General features: G+C 40.4%; 1 protein-coding gene across 1 annotated transcript in view; it reads right to left on the bottom strand.

Annotated features, from left to right (window-relative positions):
• Nucleotides 1–968: 968 nt before the first annotated feature.
• plxdc2b (plexin domain containing 2b) overlaps nt 969–26,757 on the bottom strand; it is a 486,039-nt gene continuing 460,250 nt past the window's right edge. The window contains exons 13-14 of the mRNA XM_072253801.1: nt 21,878–22,038; nt 969–11,867 (exon numbers count right to left, since the gene is read on the bottom strand). Of these exons, the coding sequence (XP_072109902.1) occupies nt 11,748–11,867; nt 21,878–22,038 (281 nt within the window). The 3' untranslated portion in view covers nt 969–11,747. The remainder of the gene's footprint in view (nt 11,868–21,877; nt 22,039–26,757) is intronic.

Below are 26,757 nucleotides of genomic sequence, written 5' to 3'. Positions count from 1 at the left end.
TGATTAAAATTACCATTGCTGTCAGTACGCCAGCGAAGCCTTTGCCTTCTGAGGAGGGGTATGTGAAGTTCTCAAGACCTCAAATACAGCACAAAGCTCATCCCAATTCATACAGCACTAATTCCTGCCCTCCTATAGGACTTCGTAACAGCAGAGATGTGACAAAAATATCTCCTGGAAAGTTCTCCAAATAGGACATGTAAACTAATGTCAGTGTTGTCCCTCAAATCACAATACCCAATATTTGAGCTCTCTTTACATGTACATGGCCCAGATCAGAATTCTGAAACAGACACTCTATTTCAAGTACCGTCACAGGCAGGTTACAGGGTTGGCACAACAATGTGGGCTGAAGGGCCTGTAACATGATGTAGATTTTTATGTTCTATGGAGATTTACCAGGGTAAACTTAATTTAACAGGGGCACCTAGTAAGAGAATCAACAGTTTTCTAAAAGCCTTTTTGAAAAAGTGAGGCATCCCAATCAATGCATGGGAATCCCTCACTTACGGCAGCTCAGTATGGAATATAGGGCTTTCAGGATGTCATCAAGAACCTCAAGTCCTTTCATCAGGAGATACAGAACTCCTAGTGGAAAGTACAGAAGGAAATCACCACTTCTCACCCCCTCATACAATAGTTTGAGGGTCTCCATCAGTCATTTCAAAACCCATAGAACTGGAGTGGAAGCAAATCCTCCTCAGCCCCAAAGGACTACCTAGAAGACAGAGACCTTTGGTGCAATTTTCAATAGAATAATAATGCCAGAATGAAGAATGTATTTCTGTCGGTTATCAGAGATTATTAAAAGGAAACTGGCACTGACCTAAATATTTGCAGTGAGGAAGTGGGGGAAATAAAATTACATGCCTGAAGTTTGCATTTAGTTTGATTAATTTTATGATGTACTACACACCATAATACAGACCACACGACTTTGGGGGAAAAATGTTTAATGTAATACAACTGGAATGAAATTTTGAATTTCAAATAAACAAAATAGCTCCACATCATTATCTTTTCTTCAAGATCATTATATTAAAATGGTTATTCAGAATGGATCTGACATTAATAAAATTATGTGAATAGTCCATGAAACTAGTGAAAGTTACCATTTTGGTAGAAAGTTTCAAACCATGTTATGATAGTTCCTTCTGTGGAAGCTGATCATATATTCACTCTGGACTGGACCGGATTATTTTCTGTTAAAGTACAATCACATTTAGAGTCTTTTGGAAAGTGCAAATATTGAGAATGTAAAGGGATACAGACATTTAATAAACATTATGTCCAATTCCTTAATTTTTCCTTGGGTTTTAAATGCTTAGGAATTTATGACTGGAAATCTGTGCAAGATCCATTGAACAGACAATGTTAAAAAATCAGCTGACACAGAAGATCAAAATTATATAAACGACAATTTATTGCAGAAAAGAATGTATGCATGTAATCTTTGGGTTATATGGAAATGAAATAAAGCTTTTTCAATTCTTTCTTGGGTTGAACTACATCATTCATTCAAATCAGTATGTGGCACATCTGGGGGGGGGGGGACTGTGTTGATTTCATTTCCACTCATGAGACCTTTAATATTCTTCATGTTAAACATCACCACTGAGAGAGACAGCAGGAGAAGGCAATTTTCCTGTTCTACTAAATACCATTTGCCCACTCTAAGCACCGATCCTGGTTCTACCCTTTTCCACACACCATGGGCTGTGAAATCCCAAAATATAATTCACGGAGATGAGCTTTTTTCTCTTTCATTATGAAAAGTGCCTAATGAACAGAAATTAATTTTGTTGACCCATATAAGCTGATTTGTTGCAAGTAACAATATCTCAATATCTATGATTTCTTGATCTTAATCATTACCTTCTTTAAAAGGTGCAACAGGTCTATGTACCTTTGTTCTAAAATTAAAAAATAGCTCAACTGAAAAATGTTCTGGACAGTTGGACCAAATGTGAATTACCGACAATATAAACCCTTTTATGTAGGTCGCTGTACTTACAAGACAATCATATATATTTAACATATAGGCCAGTATAAAATGTACTGTTCAACTTCTAGCTTCAGTAATCAAATATAATGCATGGCATTATGCTGTGTCAAATTGACCAGGCATATACAAAAATAATCTTTTAGAAAAAAATACGTAGTAAACTATCCAATATTGAAAGGCATCTATGTCAAACATTGAAAAAAAAATCATTGGGACATATGCTAATCTGGAGTGTTCAATAAATATAAGAATATGAGAACTGGGATTCAATATAGTAAGAAGTACAAGGCAAAAAGTTAAAGAAGGAGTAATAGACCTGCTAGAAGATAGTCTGGCCAAAGAAACACTGGGTCACACTGAAATCATTCATTCTTGACTCTTCCATAATATGTCTATACATCTGTGGGATAAGCACTGGATGGTTCAATTGCAGTAATATTTTAAAATTTAGTTCAAATCTTAGGATAATGGTATTGCCCATGCATGATAAATCGTGAGAATGACTTCACTTCAAACGTTGTGAAGTTTACATATAATAAAATTACTACAAAGAAACAATAAAACAGTATATGAATACTGTTGAGTCTAGTACATATGTCTGTATATGTTAACCACCTGGTCCTGTATTGATATAACGAACCCCTTTGTTTCTGGGAAGAGGTCTCTAATTCTGAGCCAGGCATTTGATCATTATGATTATGATTATTATTATTATTATTACTACCATCTTGCATAATACTTCAAAAATGTTTAGAAAAGTTTGTGTAAAGTCCTATTACTTTAGCTAAAGTAATTTAAAATCTTTTAAAGAATAGAGCAGGGATTAATTTATCAAAAATGCATTTCAATATATTTTTGTGAAGCTTATTATTTCTTCTTTTATTAGAAACTTTATATCATTATTCATACAAACAATAGAATGGGCGAGAGAAGCAGTAAGTATTTGCCTTGCTAAATTTCTACCATAGAACAGTGAAATTATTGGAATTTAGATAGGAAAATGACTTCCAAAATAACTTTCTTAAAAATAGTGATGAGATAATGAATGTATGTGTGTGTATTTGTCTCAAAGCTGTCAACAAGAAGTACTGATAATTCTTGAAACTGAAATGCATTTACGTTTACGTATGTTTGTGTATGGGAGACAGTGAAAATGCAGACATGCTGGTGATGCAATCAATGCATGATGGCCTCAGGGAAAAAGATTATCAGAAAGTGAAATGCAGACAGACACCTGTGCAGAGGTGAACTAGAGATAGCAACTGTCACATGGGGAGGATTGTCTGGGACATTGCGATACAATTGGAAGCTTCAACACTCTAACATATTTTGACCATTTTTGCTCTATATGAAACTGTAGCATTTAGAAACTGCTGAGAGATAATTTCTATCATTATTTGCTAGTTTTACTCAGTTTTCTTTCTTTCTTATCTCTTGGAAGTGTAAACACCAATTGTGTAACTGATATATGATGAATGAATCCATTTTAAGACTGATCTGAAGACCTTTAAGTACTCACACTCTCATCTAACTGGTCACTGAATAATGGCACCATAACATGATTAAATGGTGAATCTGCCCATTGTCATGCTTTTTTAAATCAGCCCTTGTTGTTGGCAACTTTTTCTTGAATGTGCTTGATTCATAGATATCCAGTCAACAATTCTAATAACATTTTATGAGATGGATACAATAAAGGCAGATTTTCACAATTTGGCCAACTTTGGATGGCCTACAATTTGTCGTCAATTTATTAGGCATCCTAAAATCTTATATAGAGTGAAGTAATTTGATAATATTTGAGTGCTAAGATTGCCCTGCATGGATCATACAGCCAACTACAGAGTAACCACTATCACTATTGGTTGCTTCACTCATAATTGTCCCTTCACCTTCTCCATCACTATCATTCTGGGACCTTCCAGGGGTGACAGAGGACAACTTCACCTTTTCCAACCTGTATTTCTCCTGCATTTGGTATTTGTGATTTGGCCTCCTGAACATTGGTTAAACCAAATGTAGACTTGGCAACCATTTTGCAGAGCACATTGCAGTCTGTCTGCAGTGGCCACCGGACATTCTGAGTGCATATCATTTTAACTCTCCTTCCCATTCCCACCCCAAACTGTGTGTCCTCAGACTTCTATGTCCTATACTTTTAGATAGGTACATGGAGCTTAGAAAAATAGAGGGCTATGTGGTTGCAAAATTCTAGGCAGTTTCGTGGGCTGAAAGGTCTGTAATGTGCTGTAGATTTCTATGTTCTATGTTTTCCATTGCTACAGAGAGGGAAAATGTAAGTTAGAAGAACAACAATGGCATTAGCACTGTATTTTCTTTTTTCAGGTAACCACACTGCCAGTGTTCTGCTCCCATACGCACTCACCAGCCCATGTAGTTTTCATCCCCCTTTGTTCACTCATTCCCCTCCATTCTAACCAGTGGATCAATCAGCTTATTATTGGCTTTCCATTTATTTGCACTTATCATCTACCACTCTCTATCCCACCTTTCTGCTCCACCCATCCTGTACTGCCATATACTGGCAATCCTTCCTCTTAGCCCTGACGCAGGGTCTCAACCTGAAAGATTGACTTGCACCTTATGCCTCCACAAATGCTGCTTGACCCATTGAGTTCTTCCAGCATTTTGCGTTTTTGTTCACTGTAGTGAATGGAGAGATAGGGTTCACATGCAGTCACATTGGTTTAGTTTAACTTAGTGTCATGATCTGCTCAGAAATTATAGAATGAAGAGCCTGCTCCCGTGCTACACTGTTTGAAATTCTATTGTTTGCTGCTGAAGTGAGACTCCACCATGCTTACTAACCCTTGCTTAGCTCCCGGTTAAACGTTTCAAGTTTAATGTTCTCATCCTTTACTTTGAAGTCCTCTGTGCTGACACTTTCCCTTATAGCTACTGATGTCTGTACTTCATTTGTCTAGCTGCCAAAACCGGAATTTCTTCCCTAGGGCTTTCTACATCATTAGTTTTCCCCTCTCCTGCTTTAAGATGTTAGAAGTTTTTAAAACCTGCTTTTTTAATCAAATTTTATCGTATTCATTCTCTCATGTTAGTGTCACATTTTTCCTGATAACACACTTACAAAACATTCAGAGATGTTTTACTATATTAAAGGTATTTTGTAAATGTAAATTGTTATTCATGCTGAATACAGGGTTTGGTTATTCCACGATATGGAGGAGGAGTGAGAATCTATGTAGCTTCAAATTTGCAAGTTAAACATTATCAGTGAAAGTTTCTGAATCAATTATCAAGCACGCAGTAATAAGTACCGACTAAATTATAAAAGCCAGCATGGATTTTTTGAATTGTAATGTTGTGCCATACCTGCTTTCTTTTTTTTAGTACAGTGGACATATGCCAACAATTGATGTTTTCTTTATTGATTGCTGAACAATACTTGATAGGCTCCTGTTCAAGAGTTTAAAGAGATTAACCAAGATTATGTACGGTTTCAGAATTGAGGGGATAAAAGTGTTGACAAAAGGGAATCGTTCAAGCAGCCAGAGAAAACATGAAAAAGGGTTCTATCTTTTTCTAATGCTGTACTCTTGTCACGTGGTCAAAAGGGCAGGTGGTTCTTTAGGCAGTCACTTTGGGAGAATTAGGACTTTCATCTTAAAACCAAGCACTGAGGATCTGGTTGTAGTGGTGCATATCAGTCAATAACCTCACTTGAGTCGCCAAGGCCAGGCATGCCCCCTTCAAATGCTACAACCCACCAACTGCTTAATGAGACTCGCATCTACTGCCAAATGCACCCATCCTCATCACCTACCTCTACCAACATCAATCAATCAATATGTCTCATGTCTCCAACATCCATGTTTCACTCTACACCCCTGCATACTTCTCTTACTGTTCCCACGTTTCATTGCCAGTCATTCCCTCAGTCATGACAGGTAAATCATCCAAACAGATTGTATGGTATTGTCACACTTGCTGCTATCACAGGACAATGATTTCCTGCAGTATCAGTGAACTAGGGGATAGACAATCTGCCACTACCTTACTCCTAGGGAATGCATAGCACAGTGTTATAACTTGAGGAGTCATGACTGAGTCTATGGGTGGGGCAGAGAGAGGTGATGTAGGGTGTTAAGGAGTGACTGAAACTATTAAAGATACCGACATCCTCATTCTCATCCTTTATCTCATGTCCTCCTTGTCCCTTATCTTATAATCTCCTCAAATCCACAATCTTCTTGCATGTAGCCTTAACTTGTGTTTCCCTTCTTTCAGGCAGCTGGGAAATGCAAGCTGGCCTGAAGGGAGTGAAATCTAAGACTCATCTTCACTAGATTTACCAGTCCAACCACTTATTCAGGTACTGACAACACAGATAAGCAGATCAAAATTGTATATGTACATTACTCAAGACATGATGTCACCAGCACCCTACATAACTGGAATGAGAACCTCTAGTAATGATGCTCAGTTTACCGTTTACATTCCTAAATAGATGCTGCGCTGGAAAGTTAGGTTTCACTGACTAATCCTTGAGGACACCCTTTCAACACTGATGTTTCCCAATTTCTCACCATTTAAAAAAAAATACGCATCGCTTCTGTCTATTCTACCAATGATCTTCCTTCTTGCATAAGGTTGGAAACCGGGAAGGTTGCTGATGAATGTGAAATTCTCAGTTCCATTCACGCCTTGACAAGCTAAGCAGTGCATGTCCACGTGCAGCAAGATCAAGCTCCCCTGGGCATGGTTTGATAAGTGGAAGGTAACATCTGTACCGCAAACATGCCAAGCAATGACCAACTCCAGTGAGAGAGAACCTGACAAGAAGGAGCAGTACTCAATTCAACAGCTTTAGGTATCCCACTTGTTTTGTTGTATCAAAACTGGTTGTCCATCAGTAAAATTGGCTCAGCTTTTCTCCACCAGTCTGGGCGGATCTGATTAACACTTCCTATATTTTGCATTTCTTTTCTTCCTTTGTTTATATTTGTTCTAATTAACAATTGACCTGATTACTTCATCAACAGCTTATTCCTAATGCAGTACTAGTGTTCTGATTTAAGAAAATTGGGTCCAAAACCAACCCAAATGATGGAAAATATTAAAACCTTTATGATTCCAAGATTTTATTAATGATTAATTTCAGTTACAGCCAATGAATTATTTTTATCAATTTATATTGATTCATCAAGAAGAGGATCAGAAATATTACACTTACTTGATAATATTGCTGATGTATTACTAGAATTAAATGTTAGGGATAAAGGTCTTTGTATCCCCAAGCTAGAAATTCAGATATCGGTGGAATTGATTTCAAACTTTGCCAAATCTTAAAATACCATCATCAGAATATCGATAAATGAAAAATGGAATTCTATGATGCTAGTAATAAAAATCTGGAAAGATCAGAGTAATATAAATGAAAAAAAAAAGACACGGAACTAAGAATTCCCCAAGAATCAAAAATGAAGAAGTGTGAGGGATCGAGGAATTTGAAATTCCACAAATGGATGTATATGAAGCATGAGGGTATTAATTTAATTTACTTTCAGAATGACAATATTTGAAATTAATTTGACTGGCAGTATGTGCATGTTGGAGTTTTTATATGCTCTTTTCCTGAAATCTAATCTATATGTACATTCATTGGCCACTTTATGAGGTGTACACCTGTACATCTGCTCGTTACTGCAAATATCTGATCAGCCAATCATGTGACAGCAACTCAATGCACTAAAGCATGGTCAAGAGGTTCAGTTGTTGTTCAGGATAAACATCAGAATGGGGAAGAAATGTGATCTAAGTGACTTTGATTGTGGAATGATTGTTGGTGTCATATTGGGTGGTTTGAGCATCTCAGAAAGTGCTGATCTCCTGGAATTTTCACACAAAACGATCTTTAAGAGTTTACAGAGAATGGTATGAGAGATGGAAAACACCCAGTGACAGCCCAGTTCCGTGGGCGAAAATGCTTTGTTAATGAGAGAGGTCAGAGGAGACTGGCCAGAATGGTACAAATGAACAGTAACTCAATTACTATGCATTGCAAGAGTAATGCGGAGGAGCACCTCTGAAGTAACAGCATGTCAAACCTTGAAGTGGAAGGGATACAGCAGTAGAAGACTGTGAACATTTACTCAGTGGTGACTTCATTAGGTATAGGAAGTACCTAATATAATGGGCACTGAGTGTAGATGCATTCCTTGGGTGAATTGAATGTGAATAAACAATGCTGAGGATGTAGTCTTGTACATCAAACACTGATGCGTATTTCAGGAAGTTTCTGTACATTCTGGCATATGCATGCACATAATGGTGGAGGAACTCAGCAAATCAGGTAGCATCTACTGAGAGGAGAAAGGCAGAGACCTTTCATCAGTACTGTAAAGGAAAAGGGAATAAGACAGAATAACGAGGTTGCGGGAGAGGGGAGTACAAGCTGGAAGGTGATTGGTCAAGCCAGGTGAGGGGGAAAGTAGGTGGGTAGGGAAGGGGTTTAATAAGGTGAGAACCTGGATGGTGATAAGTGAAAAAGTAAAAGGACTGAAGAAGAAGGAACCTGTTAGGAGGAAATTGGACCGTAGGAGAAAGGGAAGGAAGAGGGCCACCAGAAGGAGATGATAGGCAGGTGAGGAGAAGAAAAAAGGTAAGAGGGGAACCAGAAGAGGGAATGAAAAAAGAGAGGTGGAGGAGGCAGAAATTACAGAGGTTGGAGAAATCAAAGGTCATGCCATCAGAATGGAGACCACCCAGGCAGAATATGATTTTTCAGCTCAAGAGTAGCCTCATTTTAGTAGGAGAGGAGGCTATGGACCAACACGTTAGAATAGGGATTAAAATGGTTGGCCACTGGGAAATCATCCCTGTTGAGGACAAAGCACCTTGCCTGGCTTCACCCATCACCTTCCAGCTTGTACTGCTTCCCCTTCCTCTCACCTTCTTATTCTGGCTTCTTCTCCCTTCCTTTCAAGTCCCGATGAAGGGTCTTGGCCCAAAATGTTGTACGTTTATTTCTCTCCATGGATGCTGCTGAGTTCCTCCAGCACTTGGTGTGTGTTACTCTGGATTAATCATTAATCTGCAGAATCCCTCACGTTTATGATACTGATGTAATGAGGCTCATATGACTAGACCTAATTTGGGCAGATACAAACCTTTTTTTGCTGGAATTTTATCTTACCTCTTTAATTGTTTAACAGTTTTAAATCCTTTTATGGGTTTATTCTTTAATCTTGTTTATAATGCTTGCATATTACAGTAAAATATATTTCTTCTGTGTTGATTACCTTGTTACTTCATAATATCTCAAATGATGCTCCAGCAGCTATTATGATTAATATCTAAATGGACATAGTGAAATTTGTGCTCGGTGTAATTCTTTGTTTGCAATAAAAATAGCACTGCCTTTATGAGTTTTATTCTTCCCAATGGAAAACTCAGAAGTTGAGATGTTGTCAGAACTTTTGCCATGATCGTATCTTTAGCTGTGCAAATTAAACACTTTCTGCATTGTTGACTTCTAATTTATGTGTAAAAATGGACCTTCTGATCTGTCACCCAGTGCGCACATTAAAGCCAAAGCCTTTCCTCATGAGGCAAGAACATAACCCATTAAAATGTTCATTCAGTTATTTGTTGTCATATTAGATACAAACCTGTACTAGCTGTACTCAGAAAGGGTGCTTCACAACAGAACTTTGCAACTAATGAATATTGAATCAAAATTATGAATGTCACAACAAAATAAATCTCAGGGTTGTATATGGTAACATATATGTACTTCGATAATAAATTTACTTTGAACTTTGAAAATTAATTGCTTGTGATAATCTGCTTCATCTATTAAGCGTGTAACTACAAATATTTCCATTCCAGGGGCTCTTCTCATTAGAAAATGTTTAAAATAAAACCACCACCCTCTTTAATGGTGTAAATGTGATAATGAGCAACACACAGAATGCTGGAGATACTCAGAAGGTCAGGCAAATTCTATGGAGGGGAATAAATAGTTGACATTTCAGGCAAGACCCTTCATCGGGACTGGGGAGGACTTCACCCAGCATTTTGTGTGTTGTTCTAGATTTCCAGCATCTGCAGAATCTTTTGTGTTTATCAATGTTATAAACCTCAGAAGCATATTTTGGAGTAGTTTTCCATTATAGTACTAAACCAAATCCAACTGAACAAGGGTTCTCCTATCTTATACTTTTACATAAAATGTTTATTGAAAAATAAATCCATTTTGGTTCACTAACAACACTTATTAATTGAAGGGAAATGTTTATTGTTTATTCATTGGGCTATTGGCAAGCTGAACGTAATCAATTATCCATAATTAGATCTGAATCTGCTGGTTTCAATACATTAATAACTGCAGGTGACTTTACTTGGAAGAATGAAAAAAGTTTATTAATAAAGATTTTATTTAGGAATACTTACCTGAAGATATTCATGACAGCCTACTCTTACAGAACAAAAAAAATCCCCAAAATAAGCAAACAGTCCTTTTCAGTAAAGCCAGTTAAAAGTGATTTTTCTTTGTTGTCAATGAAACAGCTCTCTAATCTCAAACTTCATTTTAAACTCCATTTTAAGTAGAGGGTAGTTCATGTTACACTCTTCTTCAGGATGGAAAACAAAATACACTATAATATTTTTTTCACAATCTGGAGCACAAGAACCTGTCTTGTGTAAACTATCAAGAAACAAAATATATTCATCTATTTAACTAATGCATACACTACACAACAGAACCAGTGGGATGTGCAAAATTACCCAGAATTTGGTTTCCTGTAGGCTGCTTAAATCTTATCTGTTTCACTACCATTTCAGCCAAAAGTTGACACATTGCACATTTGGAGCAAAGTAAGCAACACAAATCTTACAAATTGCTTAGAGATCTGAAAAACCAGTGTTAACTTGTTGTGTATAATACTTTGGAGATACTGTTGATATTGTCGACAACTTAAGTGTACATTAGAAATGTATAAAGTTACTACGGAAAACATACTAAATTCAAGAAAAAATGTTAGATTTACATTTTGCAAAATGTTAAATGTATCATTCTGTCTAAATTATCTCCCAACCCTTTTTCAGCTGAATTCTGTGAATGGGACACAACATTCCACACATTGAACATTATTTCATCTACAGGAAAAGAAATCCAAGAATAGTGATTGATACTGAAACCAACTAATCCATTAGAAAATATCATGAAGAAAATGCACACATTAACCACATTGCCACCACCTGATATCAGTCCATTCTTAATGTACATACATTTTACGAATCACAATAAATGCTGAAGTCAGTGACTCTATTCATGACTTTTTCTGATTGATGATTGGTTAAACACATGCTTGTAGCTAAATTTGCAACATGGATAAGTGAAATTGTTTTCCTTTTCCATGGAAGTAATTTGTTGGGGTTTACTTAAACAAGTAAAGATGGAGTGAATTTCGTTCTTCGTGTTTGCAGTTTGTTTGTGTCACTAATGCTCATCCAATTCCACAATTGCCAAATAGGAATGCTATGTCATTCTTTTGAAACTCTGGTGAAGTCTGCAGGGCTACTAAGGAAGACTATGGAGTGATGATTTTGTAGATGAAAATGTTTGTCTTTCTTACTTTGAACTGATCCTTAAGTAGTTATTATTGTGGACAGTGGGCTTCAGCTCATTTCTTTATCCACCTCAAAGCATAACCCCACATCCATAGGCCAGCACTGGTGCACTGTTCGTTTCTCAGTTTCAGCACTGTTCAGATACAATAAAACCTTCTTTTTCTTGCCCAATGGGTTCCACTTCAGCATAAGCTGGATGCCCAGAGCCACGTCTGAACTTCATTGCAGGCCATCTACTGGGGCGACGCTAAAAGAAAACAGAAATGAATTAGCACAGACATTGTGACAAAATGCATATGACTGCATATAGAAATTCATAGAAATCCAAGTATACAACAGAAAGTGAGTTGAATAGTTGATGTTTAAAATAAAGTTAATGAATACAGATAAGTATCTGATTACTTCAGCAATAGAAGATGAATAATTATTTAATTTTTTCATGTTTCCATGGAAACCTTGTATTTTATGCCTAGTTCTAGGGCAGTGGTCCCCAACCTCCGGGCCGCGGACCGATACCAGGCCACGAAGCATGCAGGGGTGCAGCGGTAGCTGGAGTGCACCCAGCACATCTTTAAGAAAAAAGCCGAAATAAACAAACTAATTAATTAGGTGACGCCCAGAAGCCAGTCTCAATTAGAGGAACTGAGGTGGACAGGGTCTTCGGCATTAAGGATCAACGTTTCTCTCTCTGAAAAGTGTCAGAGGATCTGTCCTGGGACCAGCACGTAACTGTCATTACAAAGAAAGCACGTCAGCGCCTATACTTTATTAGAAGTTTGTGTAGATTCAACATGTCACCTCGGTCCTGTAGCTTGTAGCCATCCGTTATTCTTGTGAGACCATGGTTTTGCGCCTTGAAAGGTTTCCAGGGCGCAGGCCTGGGCAAGGTTGTATGAAAGACCAGCAGATTCCCATGCTGCAAGTCTCCCCTCTCCACACCACCAATGTTGTCCAAGGGAAGGGAATTAGGACCCAGACAGCTTGGCACCGATGTCATCGCAGAGCAATGTGTGGTTAAGTGCCTTGCTCAAGGACACAACACAGCACGCTGCCTCAGCCAAGGCTCAAACTAGTGACCTTCAGATCACTAGATGAACGCCTTAACCACTTGGCCACGCACCAACACAATCTCGATCCTGACAGCCCTGTCTTTTCAGCCTGTCTGGGCTGGCATTTAAATTGACCAAACAATGGAACAGCTAAAGGCTCCAGCACCCTGGAAAGAGGAGTGAACATCGCGTAGAGCAAGTGAAATCGGCAATTGCCTCTGATCTGGGCCGACATTTACGTGCCGGGTGGCACCTAATTAATTAGCTTGTTTATTTCGACCTTTTTCTTAAAGATGTGCTGGGTGCGCTCCAGCTACCGCTGCACCGCTGCATGCTTCGTGGCCCGGTATCGGTCTGCAGCCCGAAGGTTGGGGACCACTGTCCTAGGGGATAGTTTTGAGTGAGCTTGAATGACTATCTTTTTAACCAGCTTTCTCCAGTGCAGGCAAACAGAACAGCAATAGATGAAGGATCTTAACCAGAAATATTGACTGTCCATTTTCCTCCATAGATGCTGCCTTACCTGCTGAGTTCTGTCCGTCCTTGTGTACTGCTCAGAACAGGTTACTTCAATGCCGTGTGATGGAAGAAGAGACTTTATGATGCTGAACTGCTGTGGATGGCATCCTAGTCACAAAGCAATTCATTTTCTATTCATTTAACCTTTAATTACAACCTGGTTCTTTCGCCTAAGTCAACATTACAGGTTGTAAATAGCAATGATTACTGAGGAACCTCAGTAATGAGTTACAATTTCTTAACTGTGATATAATCCTTTGCCTTTTGTCAGGAAGCCAAGCCTTAATCATGGTAATTCAATACACATAATTCCATGAGCCCTTAACTTTTATAGTAACCTTCTGTGAGGCAGCTTAATAAATGCCTTACATAAATCTAAGTATATTACATTCACGGGCTCCACTCTATGCCACCATCTGCCCCCTCAAAGATTCAAAATAAAAACTTAAAAATACAAGACCCAAAGATTCACCATCCTCTGTGAGAAATTCCTATGCACCTCAGTTTTAAATGACAGTCACCATCTTGAAATTGTGACTTTGTGTTTGAGATTCTCCTGAGTGATACCATCTTGACATCTTTCCTATTATGCTCACTCAGGATCTTGTATGTTTTATGAATATCACTCCTCATTCTTTGAAACTCCAAATAATATCAATTCAGTTTTGTTAGCCATTAGCAACAGTACAACCTCTTCATCCCAAGAGTTAGCTGACTGAATGGAAGTCAAAAACCATGGTAAAACCCATGTAAACAATGTTTAACACTGTGCCCTCTTCAATCTTCTTGTTCACCTCTACAACAAACTCAAATTCATAAGATATGATCTGCCACACCGAAAATCATGCTATCCCTCATTAATACTTGGCTTTCCAAATGAACATAAATCCTATTCGCAGATTCGCTACCAATAACTTTCCCCTATTGATGGTAGGCTCAATTGACCTGTAGTTCACTACTTTATCTCTGTTGCTGTTTTTAAATAAAAGCACAACATTGGCTGTCGGCTAGACCTCTGCTGTTTCACCCCTGACTAATGAGAGTACAAACATCTCTACCAAGGCCTCAGCATTCTCCTCTCTTGCATTCCATAGCATCCAGGGATGCACCTGGTCAGATGTTGAAGATTTATCAAGACCTTCAGTATATATTTGGTAAAATTGATATGCTCCAGGATATCTTTGGTTCCTTCTTTCACTAACTTCCACGTTCTACTCCACAATAAATATAAACAGGAGTATTCATTGAGGATATTTCCCGCCTCCTGTGGTAAGGTATCTAGAACACTACACTGATCCTTAATGAAGCTTAATCTCGAGCTACCTTTTGCTCTTAGTACATCTACAGAACCTTACAGGATTCCCCTTTAACTTGTCAAGTCAGTCAAGTCAAGTCAAGTCACTTTTTATTGTCATTTCGACCATAACTGCTGGTACAGTACATAGTAAAAACAAGACAATGTTTTTCAGGACCATGGTGCTACATGAAACAATACAAAAACTACACTGAACTACGTAAAACAACACAAAAACTACACTAGACTACAGACCTACCCAGGACTGCATAAAGTGCACAAAACAGTGCAGGCATTACAATAAGTAATAAATAAGACAATAGGCACAGTAGAGGGCAGTAGGTTGGTGTCAGTCCAGGCTCTGGGTATTGAGGAGTCTGATGGTTTGGGGGAAGAAACTGTTACATAGTCTGGTCATGAGAGTCCGAATGCTTCAATGCCTTTTGCCAGATGGCAGGAGGGAGAAGAGTTTGTATGAGGGGTGCATGGGGTCCTTCATAATGCTGTTTGCTTTACGGATGCAGCGTGTGGTGTAAATGTCTGTAATGGCGGGAAGAGAGACCCCGATGATGTTCTCAGCTGACCTCACTATCCGCTGCAGGGTCTTGCGATCCGAGATGGTGCAATTTCCAAATCAGGCAGTGATGCAGCTGCTCAGGATGCTCTCAGTACATCCTCTGTAGAATGTGGTGAGGATGGGGGGTGGGAAATGGACTTTTCTCAGCCTTCGCAGAAAGCAGAGACGCTGCTGGGCTTTCTTTGCTATGGATCTGGTGTTGAGGGACCAGGTGAGATTCTCTGCCAGGTGAACACTAAGAAATTTGGTGCTCTTAACAATCTCTACGGAGGAGTCGTCAATGTTCAGCGGAGAGTGGTCGTTCCGTGTCCCCCTGAAGTCAACAACCATCTCTTTTGTTTTGTTCACATTCAGAGACAGGTTGTTGGCTCTGCACCAGTCCGTTAGCCGCTGCACCTCCTCTCTGTATGCTGACTCATCGTTCTTGCTGACGAGACCCACCACGGTCATATCATCAGCGAACTTGATGATGTGGTTCGAGCTGTGTGTTGCAGCACAGTCGTGGGTCAGCAGAGTGAACAGCAGTGGACTGAGCACACAGCCCCGGGGGGCCCCTGTGCTCAGTGTGATGGTGTTGGAGATGCTGCTTCCAATTGGGACTGACTGAGGTCTCCCAGTCAGGAAGTCTAGGATCCAGTTGCAGAGGGAGGTGTTCAGGCCCAGTAGGCTCAGCTTTCCCATCAGTTTCTGAGGGATGATTGTGTTGAATGCTGAACTGAAGTCTATGAACAGCATTCGAATGTATGTGTCTTTTTTGTCCAGGTGGCTTAGGGCCAGGTGGAGGGTGATGGCAATGGCGTCATCTGTTGAGCGGTTGGGATGGTGCGCGAACTGCAGGGGGTCCAGTGAGCGGGGCAGCAGGGTCTTGATGTGCCTCATGATGAGCCTCTCGAAACACTTCATGATGACGGATGTGAGTGCAATGGGACGGTAGTCGTTGAGGCAAGACACTGAAGACTTCTTCGGCACAGAGACGATGATGGTGGCTTTGAAGCACGTAGGAACGACGGCGCTGCTCAGGGAGATGTTGAAGATGTCAGTGAGAACATCTACTAGCTGGTTTGCACATCCTCTGAGCACTCTGCCAGGAATATTGTCCAGTCCAGCAGCCTTCTGTGGGTTGACCCTGGACAGGGTTCTCCTCACATTGGCCACGGTAAGACACAGCACCTGGTCATTTGGAAGAGGGGTGGTCTTCCTCACTGTCACGTCATTTTCCACCTCAAAACGAGCATAGAAGTTGTTCGATGCATCTGGAAGGGAGGCATCACCAGCACAGGCAGGTGGTGTTGTCTTGTAGTTGGTGATGTCCCGACTGTCCTTCCACATGCGCCGTGTGTCACCGCTGTCCTCGAAGTGGCTGTGGATTCACTGGGCGTGTGCATGCTTTGCCTCTCTAATGGTCCGGGACAGTTTGACCCTCGTTATTGTTAGGGCTGCCTTGACGCCTGCTCTGAAGGTGGAGTCATGGGTCCTCAGCAGCGCACGCACCTCCGCGGTCATCCATGGCTTCTGATTAGCGCGAGTAGTGATGGCCTTGGCCACAGTGACGTCATCGATGCACTTGCTGATGTAGCTCGTCACTGATGCTGTGTACTCCTCTAAGTTGGTAGAGTCGCCATCGGTTGCGCCCTCCCTGAACATGTGCCAGTCACTGGGATCAGCATAACAGAGAAGTGGTCAGAGTAACTGAGGTAGGGACGGGGCTCTGCCTGGTATACATTGGGAATGTTTGTCTAAACAAGGTCCAACGCGTTCTCCCCTCTTGTTGCAAAGTCCATGTTCTGATGGAATCTGGGGAGCACTGACTTAAGGTTCGCATGCTTAAAATCTCCGGCGACAATAAACAGTCCATCAGGGTGTGCATTCTGCAGTTCGCTAATAGCCCCATACAGCTCACAGAAAGCCTCCTTAGCATTAGCACTGGGGAGGAATGTAGACACCAACTATAAGGACAGTGGTGAATTCCTGCGGCAAATAAAAGGCTCCTTTTATTCCTACTCTTTGCCTCCTGCCAATCAGCTACTGCTTTATCCATGCTAGAATCTTTCCTGTAATACCATGGACTCATAGCTTGTTAAGCAGCCTCATGTGTGGCACCTTGTCAAAGGCCTTCTGAAAATCCAAGCATACAACATCCACTAATTCTCCTTTGTCTATCCTGCATGTTATTTCTTCAAAGAATTCCAATAGATTTGTCAGGCAAGATTTCCCCTTGAGGAAACCATGCCTATTTTATCATGTGCCTCCAAGTACCCTGAGACTGCATCCTTAACAATTGACTCCAACAGCTTCTCAACCACTGAGGTCAGGCTAACTGGCCTTTAGTTTCCTTTCTTCTGCCTCTCCCCCTTCTTGAAGAGTGGAGTGACATTTGTAATTTTCCAGTCTTCCGGAACCATTCCAGAATCTAGTGATTCTTGAAAGATCATTACTGATGCCTGCACAATCTCTTCGGCCACCTCTTTCAGACCCCTGGGGTGTGATCCATCTGGGCCAGGTGGCTTATCACCTTCGGACCTTTCAGTTTCCTAAGAACCTTCCCTCTAGTAATGATAACTTCAGGCACTTCATGACCCCTGACACCTAGTGTCCACAGTGAATGATGTAATATACTTATTCAGTTCTTTCGTCAATTCCTTGTCCCTCATTATTACTTCTCCAGCATCGTGTTCTAGCATTGTGATATTCACGCTCACCTCTCCTTTACACTTTATACAGTTTAACAGAAGAAACTTTTGGTATCTTTAATATTACTGGCTATTTTACTTTTGTATTCCATCTTTATGACTTTTTTAGTTGCCTCCTGTTGGTTTTTAAAAGCTTCCCAATCCTCTAACTTCCCACACATTTTTGCTCTGTTATATGCCCTCTCTTTGGCTTTTATGTTGGCTTTGACTTTTCTTGTGTCAACTTGCTTTAGAATACTTCTTCCTCTTTGGGATGTATATAACCTGTGCATTCTGAATTGTTTCCAGAAATTCCAGCCAATGTTGCTCTGCCATCATCCCTGCCAGTGTTCTTTTCCAATCAATTCTGGCCAACTCCTCTCTCACGCCTCTGTAACTCCCTTTACTCCATTTTGTTAGTGGACTATGCCAAGTATATTATGGGCACATCCCTCCCTTTGACTGGTAGAACTGACAGGAGTTGCTGTTTCAAGAAAGCAACATCTAGCACCAAAGATTCCCACCATCCGGGCCACGCCATATATTTGCAGCTAGACTAGGCAGGAGTTCAAGAAGCCTAAAGTCTTATAACACCAGATTCAGGAACAGTGACTTCCCTTCAACCATTAGGTTCTTAGAACAACTGGAAAAACCCTAATCACTACAGTTTACAATACTATGAGCACATATAGCATTTTGTTCTAGAATTAACTTTTTATAAAATCTAATTTTGTTTGTTCTTGTAAAAATTGTGTATAATCTATGTTGATTGTTTTATTGTGGCTATTGCTATAAAGATGTTCAGTGCCTATGATACTACTGCAAGTAAGTTTTTCATTGCACCTGTGCATATCTGCACTAGTCCATATGACAATAAACATGACTTTGACTTTGTCATTGATCCCTGCTGCCTATACCTGACATTTTTCTCCTTCTTTTTCCTAGCTAAACCCTGAGCCAAGATGTTAATTGCCTTTCCCTTCACTCTATGTGGAATGTTTTCGTGCGGGATGTGCTTGCTATTTACTTCTCTGAGGAAGTTGTTCAGATAGAGCGAACTGTTACAATGTGCATGATGACAGGATGCACAAGAATGTCAAATAAACTGTTTTTAGTCATTACAGATTAATATTTCAGTTGATTAATACGTAATAGCTTCATCTCTTTGGTTTTCCAACTGTTTCTTGTGAAGCATAATGAATGGATTAATTAATTGGAATGCTTATATTTCTGAAGCTACAACTAATATTTGCATTTGATTGATTGCAGTTTAATCACAGTTGACTGTACAGACAGTGTGTTTTTAAATAGTACTTTATTTAAGCCGTATCAGTGCACATCTTGAACAGAAGGAGTTCACTGTGAACTTGTAAGCTTCCATGTTGCTTTAATTCAAGGCATGCTTATGATGTGATGCAAATGTACGATGTCTGAAATGGTCCCAGCCTGATTTGTAATGATCTCTTTGTATTGCTTAACTTATCAGAAATGAAAGCGCCAAGCTGTAAATTTTATATGCAAATCCCCTGTTGCAATACCAATTAATTTATTACATTTAATGCGTATATATATTTCTTATTGTAACTTATAGCTGGTTTTATTATTGGTTGAGTGAACTTGGCCTTTTCTTCTTGGAGTGACAGAGGATGAGAGGTAACCTGGTAGAGGAGTATGAAATGATGAGGGGCATTGATTGTGTCAATAGCCAGAGGTTTTTTCCCAGGGCTGAAATGGCTAACACGAAGGGGTATAGTTTTAAGGTGCTTGTAAATAGGTACCGAGGGGATGTCAGGAGTAAGCTTTTCACACAGAGAGTGGTGGGTGTATGGAATGCTCTGCCAGCGACGGTGGTGGAAGCGGGTACAATAGGGTCTCTTAACAGCCTCTTAGATAGGTATTTAGAACTTGGTAAAATAGAGGACTATGCACTAGGGAAATTCTAGGCATTGTCGGCACAACGTTGTTGGCCAAAGGACCTATAATGTGCTGTAGATTTCTATGTTCTATTATGTATTTCAATGCACTGCTGCCATAAAGCAACAAATTTCATGACACAAGCCAGTGATATTAAGCCTGATTCTGAATACCTGGATATGGACCTATGCCTGTATCTACAGTGACAGCAGACCAAATAATGCAGATTATCAGGTAGAGAGAATGGCACCTAATTTCATTCTCTGAGCAACAGCGCAGGAAAAGGCTGGATGGTACAGACAACCCTTCTGTGGAATTATTCCACCCTCTGATCTGCATCCCATGTGGATTATTAGATCGATGTAGAACTCGCTGGTTTTTAGGATCACATAAATCTATACTGGCCAGCAGAGGGTCTTAATCACACAAATGCCCAGCTACAAGACAAGACCTTTCTGCATAGCCTGTGTGTATGGTGGCCTTTCCAAGGGCAATCTTGCACTGTGTTTGCATACAGTTATTAAGAGGGTCCAGAACAAAGGGTCCTGGTAATCTTGATTCTGAATTGGAGCTGCACACTTGTAAAACAATGTTCTGGGTGGAAATGGAGTACATGAAACAGAGCCTTTGCTACCCATGTAAATCCTAAAATTAAAGGTGTTTCTGAAAGCAGTTATTGTTAGAAAAAACATAGAACACAGAACTGTAGAGCACAGGTCCTTCCGCCCACAGTGTAATACTGAACTAATTAAAACAAATGACGCCTAGTTGCACTAACCTCTTCTGCCTGCACATGGTCCATATCCCTCCATTTTCTGCACATTCATGTGCCTCTTAAATACCACCATAGCATCCACCTCCAGTATCACCTCTGGCAGTGTATTCCAAGTACTCACCATTCTCTGTGTAAAATCTTGCCATGCACATCTCTATTGGACTTTTCCCCCAAGTATAAATGCATTTTGATGCATCAAGTAGGATACTGACTGTCTACTCCATCTATACCTGTTATAATTTTATAAACTTCCATCAGGTCAACACCCCCAGTCTCCATTACTCCAGAGAAAAACAACCCACATTTGTCCAACCTCTTCTTATAGCCCATGCCCTCTAATCCAGGCAGGGTCCTTGTTAGTTTCTTCTGCACCTTTTTCAAAGCTTCCACGTACTTCGTTCAATGGGGGTAACCAGACTGAATATAATACTCAAGATTTGCCTAACCAGATTTTTATAAAGTTGCAGCATAACTTCCATTGACTTTTGAACCCAGTGCCCTTAAGTAGTGAAGACAAGCTTGTCATTTGCCTACTTTATTGTTAAGTCAACTAGTGCTGCCACTTTTAGGGAACTATAGACTTAGGCTCAAGATCCTTCTGTACATCAGTGCCCTTATGCATCCGGCCATCAGCTCTGTACTGTTCCTTATGTTCGATCTCTAAAGTGCAACACATCTGCTGTTTCTCTGCCCATATCTGCAACTGATCTATATCCCACCGTATCCTATGGGTAAACTTCCAAAATGTCATCAATCTTCATGTCTGCAAAGTTATTCACCCATATATCCATTTATGTATCCCAGTACAGATTCTTGCTCAACTCCAGCAGTCATGCACCTCCAAATGGAAGAAGCCGCATCAACTACTACCTTCTATCTTCTACAGCAATCTATGCTGAATCAAAATGGTTTGCCCACAGAAGACAGGAAGTAATCACTGATGATCCTACGTATTTTAACCTCCTGGATAAATCTACCATGAGGGACGCTCTTGAACGCCTACTAAAGTTCACAGAGATAACATCCATCTTCATTGATCACCTCCTGTCACTTCTTTCAAAACTCAACGAGTTAGTAAGTCATGAACCGCCCCACATAAAACCATACTAATTTCCCTATCCAGGTGACAATTTTCCAAATGCTCATTAACTCTTTTGCTAAGAATCTTCTCTGTTGGCTTCCTTACCATTGATGTGGTCCTCACGGGTGACAGTGGTTGTAAAATCTGCCCTCTTTTTATCCAGGAGCTTAGGGGCATTTTGCTACAACTTTTATGACTGGATGAGTGTTTCGTCATCAGAAGTGGTTTCTTTATCAAATGTTACCCATAAGTAGAGCTGAAGTATAAAAGGAATTTGAAATTCCAGCCAGAATTCAGTTTTATCAAAGCAAGCAAGTAAAAACTGGCTTGATGCAAATTAAATGCATTAATTTCATTCCTGCTTGTTAAACTAGTATACCTCAATAAAGAAGAGACTTGGCGCTGATGTTGGATGATGGTACATGTAAACCGTCACGAGGACCGCTGCTATAGCAATGATGATCACCAGCAGGATCCCCACAATTAAGCCCGTGTGGACTGAGTCTCCTTTCTTCTCTGCAGTGCTGTCTGCCGTAGAAGCTGGAAGACCAAAAAGAAGAAAAAAAGTCATAAACACTCATAAACAAAAAAAGACTCTTCTGTGTCAAAGTGAAAACAGATCTCTACAACATGATCTAAATTAATAACAAATATAAAACACAATATAATTGATTGCATAAGTATTCACGCCTTTCAAGACAGTAATTAGTAGATGCACCTTTGGCAGCAATTACAGCCTTGAGTCTGTGTGGATAGGTCTCCATCAGCTTGGCACATTTGGACACTGCAATTTTTCCCCATTCTTCTTTACAAAACTGCTCTAGCTCTGTCAGATTGCATGGGGATCATGAATGAGTGGTCTTTTTCAAGTCCAGCCACAAATTCGCCATTGGATTGAGGTCTGGACTCTGATTTGCACACTCCAGGACATTAACTTGTATGACTCCTCATCAAATTCTGAATTTGGCCAACAGTAGTTCTGCCATATAGATGGCATTTGAACTGTGCCTAGCCACACTGTCAGGGTGTAGAGAGTACAGCATCATAAAGGTGCACCAATATTGATTTTCAGTGAGGAGATGTTATTTTCCATCCACACTGACTGTAGTCTCCTGATGAGGAAGTCAAGGATCCAGTTGCACAAAGAGGTACAAAATCCCAGGCTTCGGAGCTTGTTGATTGGTACTGAGGGTATGATTGTGTTGAAGGCCGAGTTGTAATCAATAAACAGCATAGACACAAGAGGTACTGCAGATGCTGGAAATCTAGAGCAGTACACACACTGTAAACCAGTCCTGATGAAGAGTCTCAGCTCGAAACGTCGACTGTTTATTCACATCCATAGATGCCGTCTGACCTGCTGAGCTACCACATCCAGCACATTGTGTATATTGATCAGTAAACAGCAGCCTGACACAGGTATTGCTGTTGTCCAGGTGATACAAGGCTGAGTGGACAGCTAGTAAGATTGCACCCACTGTAGACCTACTGTGACGACAGGCAAATTGCAGTGAGTCCTGGTCCTTGAGTAGTCCGGAGCTCATTCTGGTCATTAGCAAACTCTCAAAGCACTTCGTCACAGAGTGCAACTGTGCGACAGTCATTCAGGCAGCTCCCCTGCTCTTCTTGTGCACTGGTATGATAGGCGCCCTTTTGAAGTAGCTGGGAACCTTTGACTACAGCAGTGAGAGATTCAATATATGTCCTTGAACACTCCTGCCAGTTGGTTGGCACAGGTTTTCAGTGCCCTACTAGGTACACCACTAAGGCCTTGTAGAGCCCTGATGTTTTAAGTCAATGTTTCAACTGAATGTTTCAAGCCAAAAACTTTTGTCGTAATAGGATAACATGATAGTGACTTGAAGTATTGCCCTTCTCCTGGTCTTTTGAGATACTGTCTGACTAGCCAACTAAATCCAGTATTTTGTATACCATTATAGGGTGCTGAATCAGGCTGACTGCAGCTGGCAGTTCCAAAGGCAACGTGAGACCTGGATCGTTGATAGATCCAGGACGTGCAGAATGACAGGTGTCATCATCTGTGTGCAAAATGACATCATTCTGTCACTCTGTGTGGCGCTGGTAGTCATATGTAGCTCAGCAGTGGAGCACAAGTGTGTTGTGGAATGTGTCTTTCCTATTATCTGCCAGCAAGGCCTGGCATAGGAGTGGCAACTAAGGTAAAATGAGTTATTTGGCCTGTAGGAGAGATGGGAAAAAGAACATTATCTTTTCATTTTATCTTAAAGCTTCCAATTATCTCTGAATGATCTAATGTGTCTTTAATTTATTTTTAGGTAATTTTTATCATTTAAGGCCATCGTGGTTGCATATAGATAACAGAAAAATTAGACAGAAAAAGCTACAGAAGAATTTTTTTGAATGCATCGTTGACAGTTTTGATGGAAAACAAAGCTTCCCTCAGCTGCCCCAAGTCATAGCCTCTGGGGGTGATGTTTCAGCATCTGCTGCCTGAGGATTGTTTGCCACTAAAACCTGACTCTTGTCTTGCCAGAAACTCCCTGTGTGGGTGGGCTGTTCATGTGGTTCCCTGCAACTGGCCTAGGTAAGTGTGTGTGGGTGTGCAGCGACCCATATCCAGCTCCACATTGTTCAAGGTCTTCGTTAATGATTGAGAATGTTTTCAAAAATTAACGTCCTGAAATAAATTTTTTAAAATTACATGAAGCACATTCTAAGACTATATAATTTTATAGCATCATTAATTTTAAAGAAATTATGTGAAGACTAGAACCATGCTAACCATTTTTGAATATTATTACGGGAAAATAACTTGGCAATAAGACATAAAATTTAGAGTGCAAATGTGTTGTATCTTGAATTTTGCTTATGAATTAAGTCTTATCTTTTGCAGACCAATGACTAATTCTATTCTTAATGGCTGAAAAGCTCTGACAAGTTGATGAGCTCTTGAAGCACTACATGATAACAATATCGCTTCAGAGTTAGAACACTGTAGGTTTGGAGTCTTATCTGGATTAGCACAGGACTCGGAGAAAGCTGCGTATCTAGAACTATCAGATATTGTTTTGTTTGTTCTGTTAGATGCAGCATATAGAGGAGACATCTCTCACAATGAGCTCCAAGCTACACTTCAATATATTTCTATGCTGCAGATTGTGCTTGGCCATATTCAGTCCTCAGCATCTGAAAAAAATATGCGTGGATAGGTCGACACTGTGGGAGAAAGCACAGACTTCATGCTGCCTGTGTTTGCCCCCACAGTGCATGCTCACATACCCATGGTTTCCCAGAGACTAAGGGGCTGAATGGTCTGACTTCCCACATCTTAAAAGTCCCCATGATGCATTGCGAGCGTCCATAAGCCACTTGCTGTCAAGCATCACTCCACTGAGGCCCTTCTCCAAGCACACTCTTCGGCAAAAGGTTTTGAAGTGTTCTTAAGTAGCTTTGATAATTATTCAAATAAATATAAATAATTGAAAAAATGTGAACATTTTAAAAAGTACTTCAAAATGCCAATAAATACAGTACTTATAAAAATTGTTTCAAATTTTTAGATAAATGCATGCATTATTTTACTACTTTAAAGTAAAATAACTTAGGTTTTCTCCAATGGGTCGGCCACAGACATTCACATCATATCTTCCAGAGAGGCAGCTCAGGGGCTGGGTACAAACAGTGATTAAATCCTGTCTCCTGCTCATCAATGCTCTTGCTGAACTCAGTTTTGAAGGAGAAAAAGGGACTACCAAAGTTTAAGGTTGAGACCCTTCATCTGGACTGAAAATATGGGGAGAAAAATTGACGGTCAATGTATCGAGTTAAGACCTTTCACCTGGACTGAAAGAACTATTGTCAAGCATCTCCGCTTCATCCACCAAAAGCGTGATTTCCTGGTGGCCAAACGTTTTAATTCCTATTCCCTTTCTGACATGTCAGTTTGTGGCCTTCTCTTCTGTCATGATGAGGTCACTCTTAGGGTGGAGGAGCAACAACTCATATCCTGTCTGGATAGCTTCCAACCTGATGACATAAACATCAATTTCTCTTTCCAGTTAAAAATGATCCCTCCCCCCTCCCTGTTCTTCTATTCCTTACACTGGCCTTTTATCTCTTCTACTTGCCTATCACCTACCCCTGGTGCCCCTCTTCCCATTCTCCCATGGTCCACTCTCCACTCTATCTAATTCCTTCCTCTCCTGCCTTTTACCTTTCCCACCCACCTGGCTTCAGCTATCACCTTCTTGCTATCCTCCTTTCCCTCCCCCACCTTTTTGCTCTGGTGTCTTCCCCCATTGTTTCCAGTCTTGAAGAAGCATCTCGACACGAAACATTGACTGTTTGTTCACTTCCATAGACGCTGCCTTTTGTGTGTGTTACTATTGTCACATGTCTACATTTTCCTCCAAAGATATGGCCTGACCAGCGGAGTTCCTCCAGTGTCTCACATGTTGGATAGAGGTGCAGCTGGTGCCCGAGCGCAGACATGTTGTCTGGTCCAACAACTTTGCTGTTTCCAGTGCTCTCAGCCATTTCTTGATATCATGTAGAGTGAATAAAATTGGCTGGTTTGGTTTTGTAATGATGTAGAAGGAAAAAGCCTGAACTTCTGGGAGAACATAGTTAAAAATACTTACCCCTCTTCTTTAGGAACGGTATACCGCATCCCACTGACAATGAGGGTGGTGATACATTATATTTGGGGCCTCTTTCTCCCATGTGTGGCAGCACTATGGTGCTTTGATAAGATCCATTGGCTGTGAGATTGCTTAGCACTATACATCAAACACTGTTATTGTTGTTTATCTTGTAAGTAATCCTGAGCTGCAGCTTCACTCTGATGACACTTCAGTTTTCAGGTACATCTTCTACTGCTCCCAGCAAACGTCTCCATACTAAACCAGTGCTGATCTCCTGATTTGTTAATAATGAATGCCATGCCAGGTCATGAGGAGACAGGAAGTGGCTGCGTACAGTTCTGCCACTGCTGGTGGACCTCACTGACTCAGGTGCTCAGCTCTGAGCTGTCAGATCTGTGCTGGATCTATCCCAATTAGCACACATATAATTCCACATAACATAATTGGAGGGTGTCCTTGCTGTGCAGATGGGACTTTTCTCAACAAGGACTACACAGTGGTGAATTCTACCATTGCTTTGGTGAATAGACACATCTTATCTGGCACAGGTAGACTGGTGAGGATGAGATCAAATAGGTTTATTTTTCACATTGGCAGACATCCCACCCTGCAAAAACTCATTTCAGAGAGGTAG

Source organism: Mobula birostris, chromosome 3 (assembly GCF_030028105.1).
Source record: "Mobula birostris isolate sMobBir1 chromosome 3, sMobBir1.hap1, whole genome shotgun sequence".
Classification (NCBI taxonomy): Eukaryota; Metazoa; Chordata; class Chondrichthyes; order Myliobatiformes; family Myliobatidae; genus Mobula; species Mobula birostris.
The sequence above is the reverse complement of the archived record's forward strand: the minus strand, read 5'-3'. Positions and strand labels throughout refer to the sequence as shown.